The 26,537-nt window shown below is 40.4% G+C and overlaps 1 protein-coding gene across 1 annotated transcript in view; it reads right to left on the minus strand.

The window, feature by feature from the left end:
- ttn.1 (titin, tandem duplicate 1) overlaps positions 1 to 26,537 on the minus strand; it is a 140,520-nt gene that overhangs the window by 25,962 nt on the left and 88,021 nt on the right. The window contains exons 148-169 of the mRNA XM_059500462.1: positions 26,161 to 26,481; positions 25,790 to 26,074; positions 25,240 to 25,539; positions 24,738 to 25,148; positions 24,374 to 24,649; positions 23,983 to 24,282; positions 23,579 to 23,881; positions 23,171 to 23,470; positions 22,787 to 23,074; positions 22,375 to 22,677; positions 21,919 to 22,221; positions 21,517 to 21,822; positions 21,108 to 21,395; positions 20,636 to 20,926; positions 20,239 to 20,526; positions 19,534 to 20,124; positions 19,328 to 19,432; positions 18,936 to 19,133; positions 18,535 to 18,831; positions 17,844 to 18,431; positions 17,425 to 17,727; positions 204 to 17,351 (exon numbers count right to left, since the gene is read on the minus strand). Coding sequence (XP_059356445.1) covers positions 204 to 17,351; positions 17,425 to 17,727; positions 17,844 to 18,431; positions 18,535 to 18,831; positions 18,936 to 19,133; positions 19,328 to 19,432; positions 19,534 to 20,124; positions 20,239 to 20,526; positions 20,636 to 20,926; positions 21,108 to 21,395; positions 21,517 to 21,822; positions 21,919 to 22,221; positions 22,375 to 22,677; positions 22,787 to 23,074; positions 23,171 to 23,470; positions 23,579 to 23,881; positions 23,983 to 24,282; positions 24,374 to 24,649; positions 24,738 to 25,148; positions 25,240 to 25,539; positions 25,790 to 26,074; positions 26,161 to 26,481 — 23,793 coding nt within the window. The remainder of the gene's footprint in view (positions 1 to 203; positions 17,352 to 17,424; positions 17,728 to 17,843; positions 18,432 to 18,534; positions 18,832 to 18,935; positions 19,134 to 19,327; positions 19,433 to 19,533; positions 20,125 to 20,238; positions 20,527 to 20,635; positions 20,927 to 21,107; positions 21,396 to 21,516; positions 21,823 to 21,918; positions 22,222 to 22,374; positions 22,678 to 22,786; positions 23,075 to 23,170; positions 23,471 to 23,578; positions 23,882 to 23,982; positions 24,283 to 24,373; positions 24,650 to 24,737; positions 25,149 to 25,239; positions 25,540 to 25,789; positions 26,075 to 26,160; positions 26,482 to 26,537) is intronic.

A 26,537-nucleotide genomic window follows, 5' to 3' on the forward strand; every position in this document is an offset into this window, starting at 1 on the left:
AACCTATTATTTTCTCATATTAAATAGTTTTCTTCTAGAAAGACAAAACCGTTCAGGTGGAGAAAAAAACTTTCTCCACCTGAACGGTTTTGTCTTTCTAGAAGAAAACTATCTAATATTAATCATTAAGAAGACAATATGAAAATCTTTGAACTACTATTATTTTCTCATTTCCAGACAAATAAACATGGAAATAAGTGTACCTGTTATCTTGGTTCCATCTTTAGTTTCAGCGGGTATACCTGTTCCAAACTCATTTTCTCCAGTGACTCTAAAGTAGTAGATTGCACCTTCTTGCAAGTCTTCAACCCTGTATGTCAGACTGTGACAGTTGCTTGTTACGCATACCCAGGCCTTTTTGCTTGCTTCACGTTTCTCAACATGGTAAGCCTTAACAGCATCTCCTCCATCATTCTCTGGAGGGTCCCAAGTAAATGTTGCAGAATCTTTTGTAACTTCAGTAATTTTCACATTAGTTGGTGGACCAGGGGTATCAAGGACTTTGACTATCATTGGCAAAGATGCTGTTCCAACACCATTGTCCAAAGTAACAATGTATTGTCCTGAGTCATTTCGTGTTGCTTTCTCAATAGTAACAGATGTGCATGTTTCTGTTGTTTCTATGCTTGCCCTTGCTTTGAGATCGACCTCCTCTTTATTCCATGTAACTAAAGGCACTGGCTTGCCTTTAAATAGAGCCGTCAAAGTAAATGAATTACCATGCTTGACAATTAAAGTTTTTCGCATCTCAATGTCAATGTCAAATACAGGTTCCTCCTTTCTCTCAGTTGCTGACTGTGGCTCAGAGACAGGCGACTGTTCGCTGACACCAATTTTGTTGATTGCTTTAACAGCAAATACATACTGCACATCAGTTGTAAGACCAGAAACTGTGAATTCACTGCTTTTTGTCATCTGAATAGCCACAATCCATTCCGCATCCTCAGATTTCTTATATTCTACACTGTATCCAATGATCTGTGCACCACCATCAGATAATGGCTTTTTCCAGGCAATAGTAATAGAATTCTTGGTATGATCCAGAACCTTAGGTTTAGTTGGTGGGGATGGTACCAAAAGTTCATCCTCTGCCCTTGCTGTAAGAGATGAGTCACTGGCTGGACTCAAGCCTGCTGAATTTTCAGCATAAACCCTAAACTCATACTCACATCCTCTTCTTATTTTTGATATCACAGCTGTTAGGTCTTTCACAAGGTCCCTGTTCACACGGACCCAGTGAATACCAGATTTCTCTCGTCTTTCAATTATATATCCAAGGATCTCGCTGCCTCCATCATATGCTGGTTTTGCCCAAGTTAGCCTCATTTCCTCACTGGTCACACTTGTAATTTCAACATTCGTTGGAGCTCCTGGTATAGTGTATGGTTCAGTGACCTTGACCATTTCACTTTCAAGGGCTTCACCAAGTCCAAACTTGTTGACAGCTAATACTCTGAATATGTACTCATTTCCTTTTAGGAGCTTAGTGACCTTGAATGTTGTAGTTTTGACCTCTCCATGTACAAGTGTCCAGGCCAATCGACTGGTTTCTCGTTTCTGAACAACATAATGTGTTATTTCAGAGCCACCAATTTCTTGTGGTGGTCCCCATGACAGTGTGCACTCCTCTGCTGTGAGACCCGTTACTGATAGTGGTCCTGCTGAAGGTCCTGGTTTATCCAGAATAACACAGTTTACTGGTGTTGTTACACTTCCTGCAACATTCTTTAAAGTCAAAGTGTACTGTCCAGAATCACTCCTTTTGCAGTCTTTAACTACTATCATAGTACTAGTGTCTGTTCCAGTTATCTGAATTCTTGCCTTCTGTTCAATTTCATGTCCATCCTTTGACCAAGATGCAACAGGAAGAGGGCGCCCTGCAATGTCAGCATTAATCTTCAGAGTTTCCCCAGCTTTTACTAACACAACATCCTTGAACTTGACATCCATCATAATGCGTGGTGGATCTACATTATCTTTAACTGTAATAGGACCAGTGTTGTCAGATGGCTCACTGAATAGTCCAGCAGCATTCTTTGCGATGACACGGAAATCATACTTCTCATCCAATGTTAGGCCAGTAACATCAAAATAAGTCTCTACAACATTGGTAAAATTGCATCTTATCCAGCGACCCTCTGGGAGATCTCTACGCTCAATTATGTAACCAGTAACTTTGGCTCCACCATCATACTCAGGCTTGGTCCAAGAAAAAGAAACAGAGGATTTGGTCATGCTAGTTATCACAGGCTGACCAGGAGGATCACAGGGATCTCTTGCAGCTATGGGCTCACTGACTTTGCTTGCTTTGCCAATTCCAGCTATATTTTCAGCATATACACGGAATTCATACATCATACCTTCCTCAATTCCAGCTACTTTGAATTCAGTATCCTTGATTATTGTCCTGTTCACCTTTGTCCAAAGAATACTGCTTCTCTCCTTGCGTTCTAAATGATATCCAAGGACTGTGCTACCACCATCATTAACTGGCTCATTCCATGTGATGAGCATGAAGACCTTGGTGGCATGAGCAGCACGTGGCGTAGAAGGTGGGCCCGGCTGTTTAAATGTGTACTCTGCAGTAATTCCCGGAGAATCAATTGGCTTACCCTTTCCATAACGATTCACTGCATAGATGCGGAACTGGTACTCGGAACCCTGTGTCAATCGGGGTACTTTGACTGAGGTTCTGGCAACATTTGTTGAAACAATCTGCCACTCTGTTGTGTTAGTATCTCTCTTCTCAACAATGTAGTTGTTGATGGAGCATCCACCATCATATTCTGGAGGGGCCCATGACAATGTAATACTGTCTGAAGTCACAGCATCAACCTTCACTGAAGCTGGAGGCCCAGGTTTATCAAGAACAACAATGCTAATGTCTGTGGACTTGGTGCCTGCTGTATTAGCAAGAGTTATTTCATATTTACCAACATGTTCAATAGCAGCTTCTTTAATGACAATTTTGCTAGACACTATTGTGTTGACAATTGAAAGAGATGTTGTTTGCTTCAAAGGAAGGCCATCCTTCTTCCAAGAGACAACTGGCTTAGGCCTGCCTCTCACAGGAACTTCCACAGTAAGATCATCTCCAGCCTTAACACTGTATGTATTGAACAGCAGATGAACAGAGGGTTCAAACTCAATATCTTTAGCTACAACAGGTACACCAAGTTCTTGAGGCTCACTCTTGCCCTTCTCATTCAATGCAATAACCCTGAATGAGTATGTTTCTCCAGGCGTGAGGTTGTTCACAGTAGCCTCTGGAACCTTAACTGTGCAGCTTACACCCCATTTGTCACTACTTTTGGGTTGCATCTCTACATTGTAGCAGATGATTTTGCTCCCTCCATCATGGACAGGCTTAACCCAAGTAAGTGTCACACTATTCTTTGTGACATCCACAAGAGTTACTTTTCCTGGAGGCATAGGTACCTGTGCAACCTTAATAGGATTCTTTGTTTCTGCCATCACACCAAAGCCGTACTCATTAACAGCACATACACGGAAGTAGAAAATTCCTCCTTCCTGCAGTTCATCAACTTTAAAAGAAGTCTGTGTGCAATTGCTTTTGACAGTTGTATAAGCTTTTCTTGTAGATTCTCGCTTCTCAACCACATAATTAGTTATTTTAGCCCCACCATCTGTAAGCGGGGGGTCCCAGCAGAGCGTTACCGAATCTTTCTTTACATCTTTCACTTCAAACTTCTGTGGAGTACTTGGTGTATCAAGCACCCTGACATTCACAAACGCAGATTTTGTGCCACTCTTGTTCTCAAGAGTCAAGTTATATTTTCCACTGTCAAATCTATTGACATTGTCAATTACCAGCATGGTGTATGAACTCGTGCATTCAATCTGAGCACGATCAGTTAAAGGCCCATCCTCCTTTTCCCATTTGACAGATGGCTCAGGTCGACCTCTAATTGTAATGAAAAGACGAAGAGATCCTCCTGCACGAACAGAGACAACTTTCCTGAGGTCAGCATCAAGTTCAATCTCAGGTGCTTCAATCTTTTCAGATGCAGTCACTGATCCATGAACATCAGCAGGCTCACCAACTCCTTCAGAATTAATTGCACAAACACGGAAGTTATATTCAGCATTTTCCTTCAGGTTTTCAACTGTGAGGCGTGTTGCTTGAATACCAGCTGGGGGTGTGCATATGATCCATTCCTCTGAAGAAACCTCTTTCATCTCAACAATATAACCTTTAATATATGCACCACCATCAGTAGCAGGTTTTCCCCAAGACAGAGAGACTGATGAGCTTGTGTGATCTGTCACTTTAGGATGATGAGGTGGACCTGGGGGAGTTGTGACATTAATTGCTCTATAAAACAGAGACAGGTCACTAAATTCTCCCACACCAGCTTCATTTTCAGCAGACACATGGAACTCATAGAAATGTCCCTCTGACAGACCAGTTACTTTGAAATGCAGATCGGTCAGCTTTTGTCGGTTGCATTTTGTCCACCTTACACCATCTTTGTCACGCTTCTCTAAGTGATAACACTTAATTTCTGCTCCACCATCACTCTCAGGGGCAGTCCATGAGAGAGTTATTGAATCCTTTGTAATCTCACTTGCTTCTGGTGTTGATGGCACACTTGGTGGCTTGTATGGATTGCGTGCAATAATTGCCTCAGATTCTAGAGGTTCACCAATGCCATATTTGTTGACAGCCATAACTCTAAAGATATACTCATCACCTTGTAAGAGCTTGGTCACCTTATAATTTACACTAGGAATGTTAGGATCAACAACAGTCCATGATAGTCTGCTAGTTTCCCTTTTCTCAAGGATATAATGAGAAATAATAGCTCCACCATTCTGCAAGGGCTCAGACCAAGACAGATGACATTTGTCAGACATGATGCCAGTCACTCGTAGTGGTCCGGTTGGTGGACCTGGTCTGTCAAGAACTTTTACGGTTATTGGAATTGTTTTTGTTCCACCACTGTTTCTTAATACAAGGGCATAGTCTCCACCATCCAATCTTGTACAATCTTTTATTGTAATAGAAGCACATTTCTGTGTACTTCTTACTTCAATACGCAATGTCTTAGCCATTTCCTTTCCTTCTTTTAGCCACAGAATATCAGGTGTTGGTTTACCATGTATATCTGCATCCAAAACTATGTTGTCTCCAGCATTGACAACAATGACATCCTTGTACTTAGGATCCATTGAAACACTAGGAGGTTCAATTTCATCTGTAGCAGTAATTGGTCCAGTGCTGTCTGAAGGCTCGCTGAAGACACCAACTGCATTTCTTGCAATTATTCTAAATTCATATTGATTGTTTACCGTTAAGCCTGTGTTTGTAAATTCTGTTTCAATTACATTGGTAAAATTTGCCCTTATCCATCGACCCTCAGGCAAATCTCTTCTCTCAACAATATATCCAGTCACTTTGCTGCCACCATCATATTGAGGCTTTGACCACTGAATCTTAATGTGGTCCTTTGCTATTGTAACAGCCTCAGGGGTTCCAGGTGGATCACATGGGTCACGGGCAACAAAGCTCTCTGAAACTTTGCTTGCTCTGCCAATACCAACAATGTTTTCTGCATATACCCTGAATTCATATCCAATGCCTTCTTCAAGATTGCATATTTTGAAAACAGTATCAGTAATAAGTGTTTTGTTTAGTTTTGTCCATAGAATACTTGTTCTTTCTTTGCTCTCAAGGTGGTATCCAATCACTGAACTGCCACCATCACTGACTGGTTCATTCCACTCAATTATCATTTGATCCTTGGTGGCAGATTTCACATATGGAGTACCAGGTGGACCAGGTGGTTTGTAAGGATACTGCACAACAATGGACTTAGAATCCAAAGGAGCACCCTTACCATATCTGTTCTCAGCAATGACTCTAAACTGATACTCAGCACCTGTTTTCAGCTTGGTAATTTTGAGGGATGTCCTGGCAACTGATCCAGCAACAACTTGCCAAGTAGTTTCAGTGGTGTCTCGCTTTTCAACAATATAATGCTTTACTTGGCAGCCTCCTGTATACTCCGGAGGTTCCCATGAGATGGAAACAGAATTGTTGCTCACTTCATTCACTTTTATTGGTCCTGTGGGTGGACCAGGTTTATCAAGGATTATGATACTGATATCTTCTGTAACTGCACAAACACTGTTTGTTGCGGTAACTGTATACTTTCCAAGGTCATCTTTACAGGCTTCAGTAATCTGCAGGGTTGTGGATGTTGGTGTGAAGAAAGTAGTAACTCTGGATGTTACTTTAAGTGTCTGTCCATCCTTTGACCAAGTGATCTTTGGTTTTGGACGTCCAAAAACAGGTATTTCAAGTTTGAAATCCTTTCCAGATTTAACACTATATGTATTGAACTGCAAATTTAGGCTTGGTTCAATTGTGAGGTCATTGGCAATAACTGGAGCAGCAAGGGGCTTTGGCTCACTTTTGCCTTTCTCATTGTATGCCAAAACACGGAACAAATATTCCTGACCACCAGTCAGTCCAGTGACTGTTCCCTCACATGTTTTTACATTTGCTGCTACACCCCATTTGTCAGTTCCTTTTGGCTGCATTTCAATCAAGTAGCCTGCAATCCTACTACCTCCATCATGCTCTGGCTTTTCCCAGGCCAGAGATGCACTTACTTTTGTCACATCCGTCAGCATCACCTTTCCAACTGGCTGAGGTACTTCAGATGCCTTTGAAGCAGTTTTTGTTTCAACCGACAAACCAACACCATATTCATTTTCAGCCATAACTCTGAAATAATACATGGCCCCTTCTGCAAGATTTTCCACCTTATAAGTTGTTTTGCTGCACTTGGTTGTTATATTTGCATAGGCTTTTCTTGTGGATTCACGCTTGTCAACAATATAATTCTTAATCTTTGCACCTCCATCAATAAGTGGTGGTTCCCAAACAAGTGTAACAGAGTCCTTCTTGATATCCTTAACTACGAGGTTTAGTGGGGGTCCAGGTGTATCCAACACTTTAACAGCCACAAATTCAGATACAGAGCCACTGCTGTTCTGTAGAGTCACAGTGTATTTTCCAGAGTCCCTTCTATCACAGGAGTCAATTGAAAGCTGGGTGAAGTTAAGACCCTTTTCAATTACTGTCTTTTCTGACAGTTCAGCTTCATCTTTAGTCCATTTGATATCTGGTATTGGTCTACCTTTGAATGGTATATTGATTCTCACTGACCCTCCTGCACGAACAACAATTCCTTTCCTTAGTTCTGAATCGAGGTGAATTTCAGGGGTCTCCAGCTTGTCTTCAGGCTTGGTAGTTCCTGGAATAACTGCAGGTTCTCCAACACCTAATTTATTGATGGCACATATTTGAATCTTATATTCTTGTTTTTCTGTTAGCTTAGTGATTTCAAATCTGTTGACACGTAAGCCAGTAGGGGGAGTGCACATAGTCCATTCTTCCTCTTCAGCTTTGCAGGTCTCTACAATATATCCTTGAATTGCACATCCTCCATCATTAAGGGGTTTTCCCCATGCCACTGTAATTGAAGTATTGGTAGTATCAACAACATGTGCATACATGGGTGGGCCAGGTTTGTATTTGGGATCACAAGCCTTGTAGTATGAAGTTGCCAAGCTGGGTTCTCCAATTCCAGCTGCATTTTCAGCTGACACTCTGAATTCATACTCATGATCCTCAATTAAGCCATGCACTCTGAAGCATACATCAGTTACTTTTTGTCTGTTGCACCTTGTCCATCTAATTCCAGATCTGTCTCTCTTCTCAATGATGTAACCAAGAATTTCACTTCCACCATCAGTATCTGGTGCACTCCAGCAAATAGTCATAGAATCCCTTGCAATATTTGTTACCTCAATAATTTGTGGTGATCCAGGTTGAATAAATGGATCTTTCATTAATACGGATGGTGCTTCAATTGGCTCCCCAACACCGTAACTGTTCGCAGCCATGACACGGAATATATATTCGTTACCTTCCAGGAGCTTTGTCACTTTGTATGTTGTAGTTTTGCAATCATTACAAACCACAGTCCAAGCAAGTCGACTTGTCTCACGTCTCTCAATAATGTAATGAGTGATAGTGTTTCCTCCATCATCTAGTGGAGCATGCCATATCAGTGTGCATTTATCACTGGACATGCCTGTGACATGAAGAGGCCCTTCTGGTGGACCTGGTTTATCAAGGACTTTTACATGGAACTGAACGGTCTGAGATCCAGCAACATTAGTGAGCTGAAGAGTGTAGTTTCCACCATCTTGTCTGACTGCATCTTTTACTATAATCAATGCTCTGTTTTCAGTGTTCTTGATGTCACATCTAATTGTGTTTTCAAGCTCCTTTTCATTCTTAAACCACTGGATTGCAGGAAGTGGCTTACCGTGAACATCAGCATCAAGTTTGAATGTATCTCCTGCATTCACAATTAGAGTCTGAGTGTATTCTGGGTTAATAGAGAACTTTGGTGGCTCTACCTCATCCAATGCAGAAATAGGTCCACTGTTATATGAAGGTTTGCTGATAGTGCCAACTGCATTCTTTGCAATTACCCTGAAGTCGTACTTTGCACCTTCTGTCAGCCCAGTGACAGTAAAATTGGTTTCAATAACATTTGTGAAACTTGCTTTCATCCAGCGTCCTTCAGGAAGATCACGTTTCTCAACAGTATAACCAGTGATAACACTTCCACCATCATACTCTGGCTTTGTCCACTGGATAGTTATTGAATTTTTAGTCACATGGACAGCTTCTGGGGTTCCAGGAGGATCACATGGATCTCGAGCAACAAAGCCCTCTGAGATTTTGCTGCATCTTCCAATGCCAACGATATTTTCAGCATACACTCTGAACTCATATTCAACACTTTCCTCTAAAGGACTGGTTTTGAATATTGTTTCTTGAATCAGTGTCTTATTTATCTTTGTCCACAGAATGCTGTTCCTCTCCTTCCTTTCAAGATGATATCCAATAATGTTGCTGCCGCCATCTGAAACTGGCTCATTCCACTCAACAACCATATGATCCTTTGATAGACATGACACAAATGGAGTTCCTGGTGGTCCTGGTTCTCTATATGGATACTGAGCAACAATAGTTGAAGAGTCCAGAGCATAGCTCTTACCATACCTGTTCTGAGCAATGATTCTGAATTGATATTCAGCACCAGTCTTCAGTCGCATGACTTTAAGTGTTGTTCTTGCTAATGAAATTGCAACATTCTCCCATGTTGTAGAAGTTGTATCTCTCTTTTGCACAATATAATTTGAAATGGGGCAACCACCAGTATACTTTGGAGGATCCCACGACAATGTAACGCTTGAAACAGTTATCTCATCAAATCGCACAGGGCCAGTTGGTGGGCCGGGTTTATCAAGAGTGATGATTTCAATGGTTGCATCCTTTTGTCCAACAACATTGGAAACGTTTATTCCATACATTCCACCATCTTCTCTCGCTGCTTCTTTGATGATAAGAACAGTGCTGTGTGCTGTATTAGAAATGTTAACCCTTGTTGTGAACTTAAGGGCTGCACCATCCTTTGTCCATGTTACCTTTGGTTTTGGACGACCAGAAAATGGGATTTCAACTTGAAGGTCCTTTCCAACAAGAACACTGTAGTTGCTAAATGCAGGTCTTACATCAGGCCCAAAGACAAGGTCCTTTGCTTGCACAGGGACAGCAAGTGTTCTTGGGTCACTCTTTCCTTTTTCATTAATAGCAATTACTCTGAAAGTGTACTCTTCGCCAGGGTTCAAATTACTGATTACAGCTTCCAGTGTTTTTACATTGGCACATCCAGACCATTTATCATTACCCTTGACCTGCATTTCAACAAGGTATTGAAGAATTCTACTACCACCATCATGAATCGGCTTTTCCCAAGAAAGAGACACACTTGTTTTAGTAACATCAACAACACTTAATTTTCCAGGACATTGTGGCACCTCTGAAACTTTTAAAGGATCTGTGATATCGGCGGAAAGCCCTATACCATGTTCATTTTCTGCAAGCACTCTAAAATAGTAACTGCAGCCTTCTTGAAGTGGTTCAACTTTCCAAGAGAGTTTGTGGCAGTTTGTGACAACAGCAGAAAATGTTTTTCTTGTGCTCTCACGTTTTTCAACGATGTAATTTTTGATCTTTGCTCCACCATCTAAAATTGGAGGCTCCCATGTAAGAGTAACAGATTCTTTTGTAATTTCTTTAACTTTGAAGTTGAGAGGAGCGCTTGGTGTGTCAAGGACTTTCACAATAATTGTTTCAGATTTTGCACCAGCAGAGTTTTCTGCAGTAACAGTATATTTACCACTGTCTGCCCTGTTGACTTTATCAATCACAAGATAAGTGTGACTGCTGGTGGTCTCAGTCTGTGCTGTTTCCTTAACTTGCCCACCATCTTTTTCCCATTTGATTTGTGGTGCTGGTCTTCCTTTGAAAGGGATAAACATTCTAAGGGAACCTCCAGCTTTAATACGTACAAGCTTTCTAAACTCAGCATCAATATCAAGATCTGGTTCCTCAGTTTTGTCCTCTGGCAGTATGGACCCTGCAACATCAGCATGCTCCCCAACACCAACCTTGTTAACTGCACAAACCCTGAATTTATATTCCTGCTTTTCTTTCAGATTTTCCACATTAAAGCGTGTCAGTTTAACACCTGTTGGTGGAGTGCAGATTGTCCATTCATCTGCAGCTGCCTTTCCTTCTTCTCCTGGAGTCTTTATCTCCTCTATGGCTGCTTTTGCTTCAACAATATATCCCTGGATTTCACAGCCACCATCATAAATAGGCTTTCCCCATGCAAGTACAACAGATGATTTTGTCATGTCTAACACTTTTGGATTATGTGGTGGACCTGGCTTGAATACAGGATCCAGGGTTTTATAGAATACAGTTGCAGAACTTGCCTCACTAACTCCAGCAGCATTCTCAGCAGAAACTCTAAATTCGTAGAGGTGGTTCTCCAGGAGTCCAGTAACTTTAAATGTGAGGTTAGTAACTGTTTTCATGTTGCATCTGGTCCATCTAATGCCTTCCTTGTCATGTTTCTCAATAATATAACCAGTGATAGGAGTACCTCCATCATTTGTTGGGGCCTCCCAGGTTATGACCATTGAATCTTTCTTGACATTAGAGACTTCCACTCCTTTTGGTGCATCTGGAGGTGTAAATGGATTCTTGATAACAACTGCACTTGATTGGAGGGGCTCACCAACACCAAATTTGTTTACTGGTAAAACTCTGAAAATATATTCATTTCCTTCTAGTAGTTTCAGTATTTTAAGGTTTAGAGCTTGGAGTTTGGGTTCAACAACTGTCCAAAGTAGTCTGCTAGTCTCTCTTTTTTCAACAATATAATGAGTGATCTCGCTGCCACCATCTTGTTTAGGTGGTTTCCAAGAAAGGCAGCATTGTTCACTGGTTACACCTGTAATATAGATGGGTCCCTCTGGTGGCCCAGGCTTATCAAGGACACAGATATTGACTTGTACAGTCTTCTCTCCTCCTGGATTTTGCAACAGTAGAGTATATTCACCTCCATCAGCAAGTTTGGCCTCCTTTACAGTCAAACAAGTATAGCTTTCTGTGCTTTTAATTTCACGAGATATGGTGTTTCCAAGTTCCTGCTCACCCTTCATCCAACAGATTGATGGTGTTGGTTTTCCATGAATATCTGCATCAATCTTGAAGTTGTCCCCTGAATTTACAACAATTGTTTGAGTGTACTCTGGATCTATACTGATACGTGGTGGTTCAATCTCATCCTTTGCCATGATAGGTCCAGTACTATATGATGGATCACTAAAAACTCCAGCAGCATTTCTTGCAATGACACGGAACTCATATTTCTCATCCTCAGTAAGACCTGTTGCAGTATACTCAGTCTCTATTATATTGGTGAAGTTTGCTTTCATCCAGCGTCCTGCAGGCAGTTCCTTCTTTTCTACAATATATCCAGTGATTTTGCTTCCGCCATCATACTCTGGCTTGGTCCATGCAATTGTAATATAATTCTTTGTGATTCTAACTGCTTCTGGTGTTCCAGGAGGATCACAAGGATCTCTGGCAGTATAGCCCTCTGAGATCTTACTAGCCTTTCCAATGCCAACAATGTTTTCAGCATAAACTCTGAATTCATATTCCATGCCTTCTTCAAGTCCTGTTGTCTTGAAAGTTGTGTCCTGGATTATGCTTTTGTTTAGTTTCATCCAAAGAATGCTATTTCTCTCTTTTCGCTCAAGGTGATACCCTAAGATTGTACTTCCACCATCAATGACAGGTTCATTCCACACTATCACCATACTATCTTTTGTGGAAGACTGCAAGAAAGGTGTTCCAGGAGGGCCCGGTAATTTGTACGGGTACTGTGCAACTACACACTCAGACACAAGCAGAGGGCTTTTGCCATATCTGTTCTCTGCTGCAATTCTGAATTGATATTCAGAGCCTCTTTTTAGTCTTCCTGCCTTAATTTGAGTTCTTGCTAGATTTGCTGCTACAATCTGCCAATTAGTTGTGGATGTGTCCCTCTTTTCTACTATATAGTTATTAATGGTGCAGCCCCCATCATACTCTGGTGGCTTCCAAGAAATGGTAACACTGTCAGATGTTACTTCATCAACTTTAACAGGGCCTGTTGGTGGACCAGGTTTGTCAAGAACAACAATTCTAATGTCTGCTTTTGTCTCACCAGCTGTATTTGATAGTTTAAAACTATACTGGCCAACATCATCTCTACAGGCCTCTTTGATTACTAAATGCAGCTGTGTATCCGTAGATGAAAAGTTAACTCTGGTTGTTCGTTTAAGTGGAACTGCTTCCTTTAGCCATGAAATGGTAGCTTTGGGACGAGCATTATATGGAATATCAATTGTTAAATCTTCTCCTGCCAGGACACTGAATGTGGAGAACAACATCTTAGCAGACGGAGCAATTACAAGGTCTTTGGCAATCACAGGCACACCAATTTGACGAGGATCACTGGTTCCTTTTTCATTCCTTGCAGAAACACGGAACATATACTCTTCACCAGGTACAAGCCCAGTAATAACTGCTTCAGGTACCTTGACAATCACAGCTTGTGTCCATTTTTCACTGCCTTTGCTCTGCATCTCTACAACATATGCCACCACTCTGCTTCCTCCATCATGTTCAGGCTTTTCCCATGATAATGTCACACTTGTCTTTGTGACATCTTGAAGTGTAATCTTGCCAGGGGGAAGTGGCTTTTCAGACACTTTAACAGATTCACCAATCTCCATAGGGAGACCAATGCCATATTCATTTTCTGCCAGAACTCTGAAATAGTAGTTGCATCCTTCTTGGAGCTGGTCAACTGTGTAAGTAGTTTTGTGACAATTGGCATTTACTGTAGCATATGCCTTTCTTGTAGCCTCACGCTTCTCAACAATATAATTCTTAATTTTTGTGCCACCATCATTAAGTGGAGAATCCCATATGAGTGAAACAGATTCTTTAGTGACCTGGCTGATTTTTAGGTTTTGAGGTGCTCCAGGTGTATCTAAAACTCTAACTATTACAGAGACCGTCTTTGTTCCAGAGCTGTTTTCTACAGTCAAATTGTATTTGCCACTGTCAAATCTATTCACATTAGCAATAACCAGTGATGTAAAAGATGACGTTGTTTCAATTGTAGCTCTGTCTAAAGGTTCATCATTCTCTCTTGACCATTTGGCCTCTGGTGTTGGTCTTCCTCTAATTGGCACAAAAAGTCTTAGTGTATTGCATGCTCTGATGTTCACAATCTTACGAAGTTCAGCATCAAGGTCAGCCTCTGGTGGTATGAGTCTTTCCTCTGCTTTAGGTGAACCTGGTACAGGTGCTGCTTCTCCAATACCCTCGCAATTTACAGCTGACACATTAATTTTGTATTCCTTATTTTCCTTAAGATTTGTAATTGTAAATGATGTCCCCTTTACACCCTCTTTAGGGGAGACAATTGTCCATTCTTCTTCTTCAGTTCCAGGGAGACAGGTCTCAAGAATATAGCCAGTAATTTCAGAACCACCATCATAAACTGGTTTGTTCCATGCAAGCGTGATTGAAGAATTTGTTGTGTCCAGGATTCTTGGGTTGCCAGGGGGACCTGGTTTGAAAAGAGTATCTGTAGCCTTGACAAATGGCGAAGAAGGACTTGGTTCACTTATTCCTGCTGCATTTTCAGCAAAAACTCTGAACTCATATTCATGACCTGGAACAAGAGCAGCAACCTTGAAATGCAAGTCAGTAACATTCCTCTTGTTGGATTTTACCCAACGCAAACTAATCCTGTCTCTTTTCTCAATACGATAGTTGGTGATTTCACTTCCACCATTGCTAGCAGGTGCACCCCAACAGAGGACTACTGAATCCTTGGTGACCGCTGTTATCTCAGGTGTTTGTGGAGGATCTGGTCGTACATATGGATTATCTGCAATTATTGCTTCAGACTCAAGAGGTTCTCCAACACCATACTTGTTAACAGCCATAACTCTGAAAATGTATTCATTTCCTTTTAGCAACTTTGTCACTTGGCACTGATTAACCTGCAATTCAGATGCCACATTTGTCCAAGCAAGTCTGCTTGACTCACGTTTTTCAATAACATAATGTTCGATGTCTGCACCGCCATCATCTGCAGGTGGATTCCATGTTAGCACACATTTTTCAGCTGTAATATCGGAAACTGCCAGAGGTCCCTTAGGTGGTCCTGGTCTATCAAGAACCTTTACATTGAAAACATGCTTAGCAAAGCCACCAACATTTGTTGCTGTCAATATAAATTCACCACCATCCCTTCTGTAAGAATCCTTGTTGATCAAAACTGCTGTAAGTTCTGTCATCTTGATCTGTAGTTTGGATGTGTTTTCAACATCTTTTCCATCTTTCGACCAAACCATAGATGGTAATGGCTGGCCTGCAACATCAGCTTCAAGTTTGAACACCTCTCCAGCTTTGACAAGGACAATATCTTTAAATTTAGCATCAACCATAATCCTTGGTTCTTCAATGTCATCTTTGCAAATAATTGGATCTGATGGATCTGATGGGTTACTAACCGCACCAGCTGAATTTCTTGCAAGTACACGGAATTCATAAGATTCATTTTGTGTTAGACCGCTTATAGTGAAAGTGGTTTCAATGATATTTGTAAAGTTAGCTCTAATCCAGCGCCCAGCTGGAAGATCTCTCTTTTCCACAGTATAGCCAGTAATCTTAAATCCACCATCATACTCTGGCTTTGTCCACTGAATAGTGATGGCATTTTTGGACACATGGATTGGGACAGGTTGACCAGGTGGATCTACTGGATCAAGAGCTAGCATTGGTTCAGAAGCTTTGCTTGGTTTTCCAATTCCAGCTATGTTTTCAGCAATCACACGGAACTCATATGCCACACCATCCTCTAGTCCTGTGGATTTGAACAGATTTCCAATCACAAGTGCCTTGCTAATTCTGTGCCAGACAATACTGCTCCTCTCTTTCCTTTCAACATGGTAACCAATGACCTCACTTCCACCATCAGAAACAGGCTCATTCCAACCAATTGTCATTGTATCTTTAGTGAAAGTGACAACTTTGGGTGTTCCAGGTGGCCCAGGTACCTTAAATGGATATGCAGCAACCACTGCTTCTGATGTTAATGGTGGCCCTGTTCCATATCTGTTTTTAGCCTTGACGCGGAACTGATATTCAGTTCCTGTTGTTAAACGAGTTGCTTTAAATGTTGTACGAATAATCAATGAGGACAGTTCTACCCATGTCTGGCTAGTAGTTTCCCTTATTTCTACAATATAGTTATTGATTGGTACACCGCCATCATTTTCAGGAGCTTCCCATGAGAACTCAATAAAAGTACGAGATATTTTGTCCAGTTTAATTGGTCCCTTTGGTGGTCCAGGCACATCATGCACTTTTACTGTGATGCTATCTGTAACCGAGCCAACAATGTTCTTTCCTGTCATTGAGTATTTTCCACTGTCATTTCTTAAACATTCATTTATGATCAAGATAGTTGAGGTAGAGGTATTTTCAATCATTGTCCTTTGTGTTAATTTGAGGGCTTGATTGTCTTTCTGCCAAGAAACTGTAGGCTTAGGACGTCCAGAAACGGGAACCTCAACCTTTATATCATCGCCAGCCTTGGCAATAACTGTCTTCTGACACACACCACGGAGATCAAATTCTGGTTCTGAACTTTGTTCTTTGATAACTACAAGCTTGCTTACACGAGGAAGACTTCGCCCTGAACTGTTTACTGCCATTACACGGAATATGTACTCTTCATTTTCGTTAAGATTTTTTACAGTAAAGTCCAAAGTTTTCACAGTTGTCATATGGGCCCACTGGTCTGTTCCTTTCTTTTGTGCTTCAATTACATACCCAGTAACCCTACTTCCACCATCATGTTTTGGTTTAGTCCATGCAAGACTAACTGAGTTCTTTGTGACATCAGTAAAAGTGACATTTTCTGGTGGAGCTGGTGCTTGAGATACTCTGATTGGGTCAGGGGTTTCAACTGCTTCACCAATGCCATACTCATTTTCAGCAGAAACTCTGAAATAATATTCCAAACCCTCTGCCAGATCAGGAACTCTGACTGAGCAAGTATCACATTTTGTGATTACAGCAGTGTATGCCTTGCGAGTAGACTCTCTCTTCTCAATGATGTAATTAGTTATTTTAGCACCTCCATCAATAAGAGGAATTTCCCATTCCAATGTGATACTCTCTTTATCAATTGCTCTGGGTTTCAGATTAAGAGGAGGACCAGGGGAGTCCAAAACCCTTACAACCACAGAAGCAGTCTTCTTTCCAGCAGCATTTTCTAATGTTAAATCATATTTCCCTGCATCACGTCTATTACAGTCGGGAATGACCAACAGGGTATAGGATTCAGTATTGTCGATGATTGCACGAGTTTTCAATGGTGAGTCATCTTTTGTCCAATTCACTGTAGGGGTTGGGCGTCCTTTAATAGGAACAAATATACGAATAGAGGCACCTGCCCTAACAACTAATGTTCTTCTGAGTTCTACATCTAGTTCTAAATCAGGGATTTCTTCATGTTCCACAATTTCAACAAGATCCTTTGTTTGTGCTGGTTCACTAACACCCATTGCATTCATTGCACAAATTCTGAAATGATATTTTGTTCCAGCTTGCAAATTGGGGACAACAAACTCAGTGATCCTCAAAGGCGTAGCTGTATCTTTCACCCATTCTTCTTCTCCCTCCTTTTTGTGATCAACAAGGTATCCTTTGACTTCCATGCCACCATCAATAAGTGGTTTGCCCCAGCGCAATTCAGCTGTGGTTTTTGTTGTGTCAGTGACCCTTGGATTGACTGGAGGACTAGGTACATCTGAAAATTGATAGCATATATGTTAGGACAATCTTTGCTATCATATCAAATATTAAATATTAACTTTACTTACCAGCAACAAACTTTGTCCTCACTGGCATTGAAGGTTCACTTGGCTCACCGAAACCAGATTTATTCTCAGCAGTTACTCTGAATTCATATTCAACGCCCTCTTTTAGCCCTTTGACTTCAAAGTGGAGTTCAGCAATTGTTTTCTTTGATGCTCGGGCCCATCTCATGCCCTTCTTTTCTTTCCTTTCAACCATGTAGCCCATTATATCACTTCCACCATCATCAGCTGGTCTTTTCCAAGCAATGGTAACAGAATTTCCTCCAACATTTTCAACTTCTGGTTTAGCTGGCGGACCAGGGGGACCTGAAATAAGTAATTTGTCTCTTGAGAATCGTATTGCATTTACATTACAGCTATAAAACATCACACAAAAGAACATTATGTAAATAATATGAGAGAATGAGGTTTTTTAACCATACCATAGCTATCCACCATTTTCACTGGTTCAGAATGGGAAGCATCTCCAGTTCCAGAACTGTTGACAGCAGAAACTCTGAAGATGTACTCATTTCCCTGGATAAGCTTATTGGCAACAAAGTGGCAGTCAATAACCTTTTCAGCAAGAATGGTCCAAAGGAGACGGCTTGTTTCTCTTTTCTCCAAAGTATAGTATTTAATCGTAGATCCTCCATCCTCATGAGGTGGTGTCCATGTCAAAGTGACCTTTTCAGATGAAATTCCACTTGCTTCAACTGGCCCTGGAGGACCAGGAACATCTAAAATTGTTACTTTCACATTTTCTTCTTTCACACCAAATGGGTTACTTGCTGTAATTGTATACTCTCCTGAATCCTTCCGACTTGCATATTTGATAGAAAGAGTAGAAGAAGAAGGCATAGTTTCTATCTGGCACACATCTGATGGCTTGAAATACTTTCCACCCTTTGACCACACAGAGGTTGGCTGAGGTTTGCCCAGAATGCTTGTTGCAGTAATTACAATAGTATCTCCAGCTTTGACAGTTAGCCCCTCCTTGACTGTTGGATCAATTATAATGGTTGGTGCCGCTGCAAAATAATAACAAACTAATCAGCACAATTTCCTAGGTTAGTTGACATGGTACTTCAGTTACTCAAGATGTATGAAATAGAAAATGTAATTTAGTCTTACCATATTCATCCATGCACACAAGGGTATCAGTCTGTTCGGAGGGTGGACTTATTGCTCCCGCTGCATTCTTTGCCCGGATTCTAAATTCATACTTGCAACCCTCCTGCAAGTCTGCTGCAGTATATGCACAGTCCACAACATTTATTATATTAGCCTTTACCCAGACCTTTGCTGGGAGATCACGTCTCTCAACAATGTAGCCTGTAAGCCTGTGTCCACCATCATATTGAGGCTCAGTCCACTGAAGTGTAACAGTGCTTCTAGTGATGCTAATCACATCAGGTTTGCCAGGTGCATCTATAACGAACAATGTTAATTTATTCGAAATTAACCTTACTCAAAGTAGGGTGTATAATCAGGGATTATATAAGTCTCAAGTATTTGAAATAAGCTTTACTTACCAATTGCATCCAAGGCAACCATTGGCTCAGTGGCAGGACTTGGTCTACCAACACCAGCCAGATTAATAGCCATAACTCTGAACTCATATTCTAGACCCTCAGTTAAGCCTGTCACTTTGAAATCTCTCATCTTCAAAGCAGTTGGGTTCGCTCTTTTCCATAACATGCTGTTTCTTTCCTTGAATTCAACATGATAACCTGTAACCCAATTTTTTTTTAAATAAATAAATAATAATAACACTAATATAAAACTGAAGTATAAAATAGTTAAATAAAAATACTGTTGATATATCCAATTGCTGTGGTATTGTTTCACTTCTAAATATATTTCAATGAAAAAAAGCATTGTCTTGATGAAAAGGTTACTGTCTTATATTGAATTATTTCTGTACCTGTGATTGGTGATCCTCCGGTTTTCCTTGGATCAAACCATGCAAGTGTTGCTGAATCATGACACATACTCATGACTTGAGGGGGTGGAGGTGAATCTGGAACATCTGATGAAGTAATCACGAGTCAGAAAGTGAGATTTTCACACTTTGATATTGACTACAGTATCTTAGCTATATTGACAATAACGTATTTAAAATCAACTCACTGAATGGATGCTTGGCAACCATAGGCTCTGATTTGAGGCCCTCACCAATTCCATATTTGTTTTCTGCACTAATCCTAAAGATGTACTCAGTTCCCTCATGGAGACCAGTCACTCTGAAACTGTTTGTGTCCACAGATGAAGACACAGTAACCCACATGTTTGTAATGGAATCACGTTTCTCAAGAATGTAGTTGGTAATTTCTGATCCACCATCATCTTTAGGAACACCCCATTTTAAGGTTGCACCATCTGCGGTCACTTCCTTGAACTTTACTGGTGCAGCTGGAATTCCAGGCTTGCCAACAACTCTGACAAAAATTGTGGACTCTTTTGTTCCAGCAGCATTGCGAAGAGTGATGGTGTATTTTGAGGCATCTGTCCTTTGGCAGTCACGTATCATAAGAGTTGTGTTTACTGCTGTTGATTCTACACACACTCTTCCTGTGTCTGTGAGATTTTCATCCTCTCCCTTCTTCCATGTGACAACAGGGACAGGCTTTCCACTAATAGGAATCTTGAGACGAACGTTGCTTCCTTCTTTTGCGATATAGTTCAAGTTGGGCAACTCTCGCAAGTCACAGCTTGGAGAAACTATAATAATATAGAAAAATAATTAACAGGGAGCAGATTTAAAACACAAAATACCAGAGAGAGAGAGAGCTCAAAGGCAAAAAAAAATTACAAATACAGATTTAGAAATCTCACCATTGACATCTTTAGCAATCACAGAGAGTTCTTTCACAGGACCATCTCCAGAATCATTTGTTGCTTTAACTCTGTATTTGTATTCCCTTCCTTCAGTAATGTCCTTTGCACTATATTGCATGTTCTTTGATCTAAGAAGCTCCTTCCATTTGTCTTCGCCATTAAGGACCTCTAGCACATATGCTATTATGCGGCTTCCTCCGTCACTGATGGGCTTTTTCCAGGAAAGTGTACAAGAGTCCTTGGTTACCAGCAAGGTCTTGAAGTCCATAACTGGTCCAGGTTGTTCTGGAATATAGTTTATTCGATAATAAATATGAGCAGTGTTATTATAAAATATGCATTGAATTTTTTTCTGCAGTTGAAGATTACATAATCAAAAATTATCTTCACTCACCAGAAGCTCTAACAGCATCCACAGTTTCACATGGCTCACCAATGCCATACTTATTTTGAGCCAGAACCCTGAAACAATAAGATCTTCCAGCTTCTAAACCATCAATCTTGAAATATGTTTTATCGAAAGTGCTTGAAACATTTGACCATGCTTTCCTTTCTGCATCTCTTTTGTCAACAATGTAACCTGTAATCTCACTTCCACCATCAATTAGAGGTGCATCCCATAGGATGGAGGCACTGTCCTTTGATGTCTCTTTTATCATCAGATTCAGTGGAGGTCCAGGAGTATCTGTTTAGTGTCAAAAGAGAGATAATTACTAGATAATATAAATATTAATACTATAAACTATAGTATAGAAATATGAAACTATAAACGGAGATATATATATATATATATATATATATATATATATATATATATATATATATATATATATATATATATATATAAAAGACCTCTTAGAACTCACCAAGGACTTTGACAATAATGGTGTACATCTTCATTCCGCTTACACTGTCAAGATTCAGAATGTATTTGCCTGCATCATATCTATTGACTTTATCAACATAAACCAATGTATCGGTGTCTGTTGTCTTGATTATGATTCCATGTCTGTCTTTAATGTTGGTGTTCATCTTGGCCCAGGTCACCCTGGGGACTGGTCGACCCTTAATTATGGCATGAAGTTTCATTTTACTGCCAGCCGTGAGCACCACAGTGTCCTTCAACTCAGCATCAAGCTCAGCCTCAGGAGCAGCTAGAATAACAGAATACATACATTTATATATTGCAGGCATAAGTTACACAATATTTTAATTATATATTTTATGACCAGAATTAAAGGAGATTTAAGAAAATATGTAATTAACATTTTTTACCAAAAACATCCTTGGCAACATGTTTTTCAGGAACTTCACAATGCTGGCTGAATCCAACTTTATTTACAGCAGTAACACGAAGTTGGTACTCTGAGTTCTGCAAGAGTCCAGTCACAACATAATTTGTTTCCTGAAGGTTCTTGGGTACGTTGCATCTTATCCAGTCTGTTGTATTAGTTCTCTTGCATTCGACAAGGTATCCCAAAATTTCAGTACCACCATCATTTGCAGGCTTAGTCCAAGTTAGTCTAATTGCGCTGCTAGTCGTGTCTATAACTTTGGGAGAAATGGGTGGGCCTGGAGGATCTGTAAATACATTTTAAGAGGTATTTATATACTGTATGCTTGTGAATATTCCTAAATATACAAGATATTGTACTGTAAACAGCCTCTTATACTCACACAAAGGATCAAGAGCAGAGGTGGCATTAGATGGTTCACTAGGTTTGCCAAGGCCAGCTTTATTAACAGCAATGACTCTAAACTCATACTGCACTCCCTCAGAGAGACCTCCAAACTCAAGTGTTCTCTCCAGCAAGGGTTTTCTGTTCAGTTTAGTCCAGTTAATTTCCTTGGTCTCACGTTTCTCGACTATGTATCCAAGGATAGGGGATTTTCCATCATCAGATGGTTCCTTCCAGCTTATAGTCATACGCTCCTTTGTGATGTTTGTAAGGACCGGTGGGTCACATGCTCCAGGAACAGCTATAAATGACAAGCACATTACAACACAGAAATTATATAAAGTCACCATTACCTATATACTTCTTTTTACAATGCAGATATTGTCAAAGAAGCTCTACAGTATTTACAGTATATCCAAGAGATAAAATACATAGACCGATAGCAAAGTCTTACTGAATGGATTTCTTGCAACAACAGGATCCGATATGATGCCATCACCAGTACCATAGCGGTTCTCGGCACGAACGCGGAACTGATATTCGTGCCCCTCAATCAGTCTCTCCACTAAACATTCTTTTGTATCACCACTGATTTTGGCAGAAACTTGGGCCCAGTTAGCCCTGCTTGTCTCACGTTTATCAACAACATAATTTGTAATTGGAGAACCTCCATCTGCAAGTGGAGCCTCCCAGCTCAACCTGATCTGCTCTGAAAGTACCTCATCAAACTTCATAGAGGCTGGTGGGCCAGGTATATCTGTGTAAGGGGGATATATGATCATTATTTTGACAAAAGGAGACACAAATATCCTATATCTCATCTTGGTGACAATTTAGATTAGGAATACAATTATAATTTTACTCACCTAAAACATTGAGTTTTATTTCTGCAGTTGTAGAACCACTTGCATTTACTGCAAGAATTCCATAACTTCCTGTATGAAGTTTAGTAACTGCATCAAGGCTCAGAGAAAAGAGGTGTCTCTTTTGAGACATCTTGAATTCTTTGTCAGCTTTCAACACTTCTCCATTCTTGCTCCATGTAACCTTGGGCATTGGTTTGCCAAAAACTTCAGCTTCAAGGAAAACATCTGATCCAGCCTTTACTGGCACCATTTTTTTCATCTGTATTGAAAGCTCTATTCTTGGTGGTACTATAGATAAGCAAACATGAGAGAAAATCAGTAAGAAAAATAGCAGTTGACAGCACAACCATTTAAAAAACATTTACAAAACATTAAAATGCATACCATTTTCTGCAGACACCAGAATCGGGTCAGTGATTTCAGACGGCCTGCTAATGTTAACTGCTGTCTTGGCAATTACCCTAAACTGGTACTTAGCACCTTCTTCTAACCCAGTTGCAGTGTACTCCTCACGAGGCACATTTTGACTACTTGTATTGCAACGCACCCAGTTGTCTCCTGGAAGCCTCATTGCTTCAACATAGTATCCAATTATCTTGCTTCCACCATCATTCTTTGGTTTTGTCCAAACCAATGTAACTGAGTTCTTAGTCACGTCAAGCACCTCTGGTTTTCCAGGAGCATCTACAATTAAAAAAAAAATAAACAACAACAACAGACAAACATAGAACATAATCATCTAATATGCAGACATTTATACCTAAGAATTCATTTAATTTTAGATGCACATACCAACAGGTGTTCTTGCTGTGATAAACTCTGTTTTCTTGCTTGGTTTGCCCTGACCAGCTCGGTTTATAGCAGACACTCTGAAAGTGTATTCCAGACCCTCAATTAGGCCAGCACAAGGATATTCAGTTGTGCGAACAACAGAATCATTAGCCTTAACCCAAAGGAGACTGTTCCTCTCTTTGCGTTCAATGTAGTATCCAGTAACTGGACTGCCACCATCAGACTCAGGCTTATCCCATGCCACAAACATGCAGTCCTTGTTCACCTTGTTGATGCGGCAGTTCAAAGGTTCACCAGGAACATCTAAAAAATATTCAATTGTTAAACACTAAAAAACAGGCCACACCATTTTTATTATCTGTTGCATGTTGACAGATGATGCTCATGCATGTTTTTCAACTTACTGAAGGGGAACTTAGCAACCATCCTTTCAGATGACAGGGGGTCTGAAATACCAAATCTGTTCTCAGCACGAACACGGAAAATATATTCCTTTCCAGGAATAAGCTTTCCGATTCTGCAGCCAGTTTTGCCACAGCTGGAAAGAGCAGTAACCCAGTCACCTCTGCTTACATCACACTTTTCAACCACATAATTGGTGATATTGCTACCACCATCTTCAGTTGGTTTGTTCCAAGAGAGTGTGCAGGCATCAGAATCTATGTCACTGATCTCAAATGGTGGCTCAGCTGGTCCAGGAATATCTGAAACATAAGAATGTTTGTTGGAAAATTAACTGAATGTTCACATAACATATTATTATCAAGGTCATCATGTAAAATTATAAGTTCTAACCTCTGATAATGATTTTCAAAGTCTGGTCAACTTTTCCAGTGCTGTTCTCAGCAACAAGGCTGTAATCCCCACTGTCTTGTCGTGAAACATCCTTAATGATGAGCACACACATGTTTTGAGATTTGTGCACCGCAAGACGGCTTGATGGGACTATATTATTTTCTCCTCGTTTCCATTGGCATGCTGGTGCTGGCTTTCCAGATACAAGAGCCTCAACCCTCAGTTTTGCTCCTGCCTTTGCAGTGACAAGCTCAGGCATGAGGATTTTGGGCTCCACTGGGAAAAAAAAGAACAAGATTGGACAGATTTTTAATGGAAATTTAGTTCAAAATATGTTTGAGTTATATATGATTTAATAACTTACACATCTGCTCTTTTATCTCATAAGCTTCTCTGGTCTCTGTGGGAAGACTGGATCCCATGGCATTTTTTGCTGCCACTCTGAAGCGATATTTTCTTCCCTCCTTTAATCCAGCAACAGAGATGCTTAAATCTTTTACGACTGTGTACGGCGTCCATTCTTCCTTTTTCTCCTCCTTCTCTTCCTCCACCACAGGTTCAGGTGGGGGCGGAGCCACTGGCTCTACACCCGGCTCAACCTCACCTTCAGCCACTACTGGTATCTTGGGAGGTTTAGGCACTGGAAGCTCAAGATATTCAATAATGTAGCCATCAATTTTAGCCCCACCATCACGCATTGGTTTCACCCATCCCACAGTTGCACTGTTCTTAGTAATCTCCAGAACATCAACCTTTTGTGGTGGGTCAGGCTTGCCTTGAGGGAAAAAGACACAATAGTTATAGAAATACCCTTTTAACAAGAATTCTAAAAGCCCCAAAATTGTTCTAAATAAGTATTCACTTACTGATAGGATCAGAGGCCAGATAGGATTTTGCTGTAACCCTTGGGACCCCAGGACCATACTCATTTACAGCAATGACCCTGAAGTAATACTCTGTTCCAGGGACGAGATTGGTAACTTTAAATGTGGTGTTATCAACATTAGCTTTCACTGTTGCCCAAGTCTTGCGATCAATTTCTCGTTTTTCAACAATGTAATGAGTGATGTTACTGCCACCATCACTTTCAGGTGGAGACCATGTGAGGTTGCAAGATGACATTGTGATGTCAGCAACCTCAAGTCCAACAACAGGTCCAGGTGTATCTGTTTTGAAAATAAAAATATACATTTATATATATATATATATATATACATATACATATACATATATATATATATATATATATATTGAAAAGTTAGATAATTTATGTATTTTCACACATTAATATATTTTCATTCGTTTCAGCCATATAATTTTTTACACTCATTTAACATTTTTTAAAATATGCCATATGAGCAGAAATAAATCATGTGACTGAAACATGAAAAAATGGCAGCTTGTTTTTTTACTTACCAAGTACTTTGACATTCACAAACACTGCCTTCTCTCCAGCTGTACTGGATACAGTCAATGAATATTTTCCTGAATCATCACGAGTAGATTCAGAGATAACAAGGAATGTCATAGTGTCAATGAGATCAACATGGCCCTTCTGAACAACATTATCTTTTCCCATTCTCCTCCATAAAACCTTGGGAGCGGGTCTGCCTCTAATTGTGGCAACTAATCTAATTGGGCAGCCAGCTCTAACAGTAACACCCTTCTTCAGTTCTGCATCCAAATCTATCTCAGGGGCCTCTAAAGATTGTGAAAAAAAGATAAAAAACAAGGCATTAGGAAGGAATGTTGCTGATAAAGTTTAAGCGTAGTCTATGGAAACTCACCCAAGACTTCTCTTGGTGTCACAGCTTCCCCAAGATTAGTTGGCTGACTCAAGCCAACCTGATTTTGTGCAGAAACACGGAATTCATATTCAAGCTTCTCATCCAGGCTTGAGACAGTGAATTCTGTTCCGATCAACTGGGCAGCAACATTGCACCTTTTCCAGCCTTCATCTCCCTTCTTGCCTGCTCCCTTGACTCTTAGCTCAACAACGTATCCAATAAGAGGAGCACCTCCATAATATGTAGGCTTTGTCCATGCAAGAGTAATTGATGTCTTTGAGCTGTCAGCCACCTTTAAGTTACTAACAGGACCAGGAGGCTCTGCAAATTGAAAAACAAATACATTTTCCTGTGAATACAAGTAAAAAACAAACAAA

Source organism: Carassius carassius, chromosome 19 (assembly GCF_963082965.1).
Source record: "Carassius carassius chromosome 19, fCarCar2.1, whole genome shotgun sequence".
In the NCBI taxonomy this organism is placed as follows: Eukaryota; Metazoa; Chordata; class Actinopteri; order Cypriniformes; family Cyprinidae; genus Carassius; species Carassius carassius.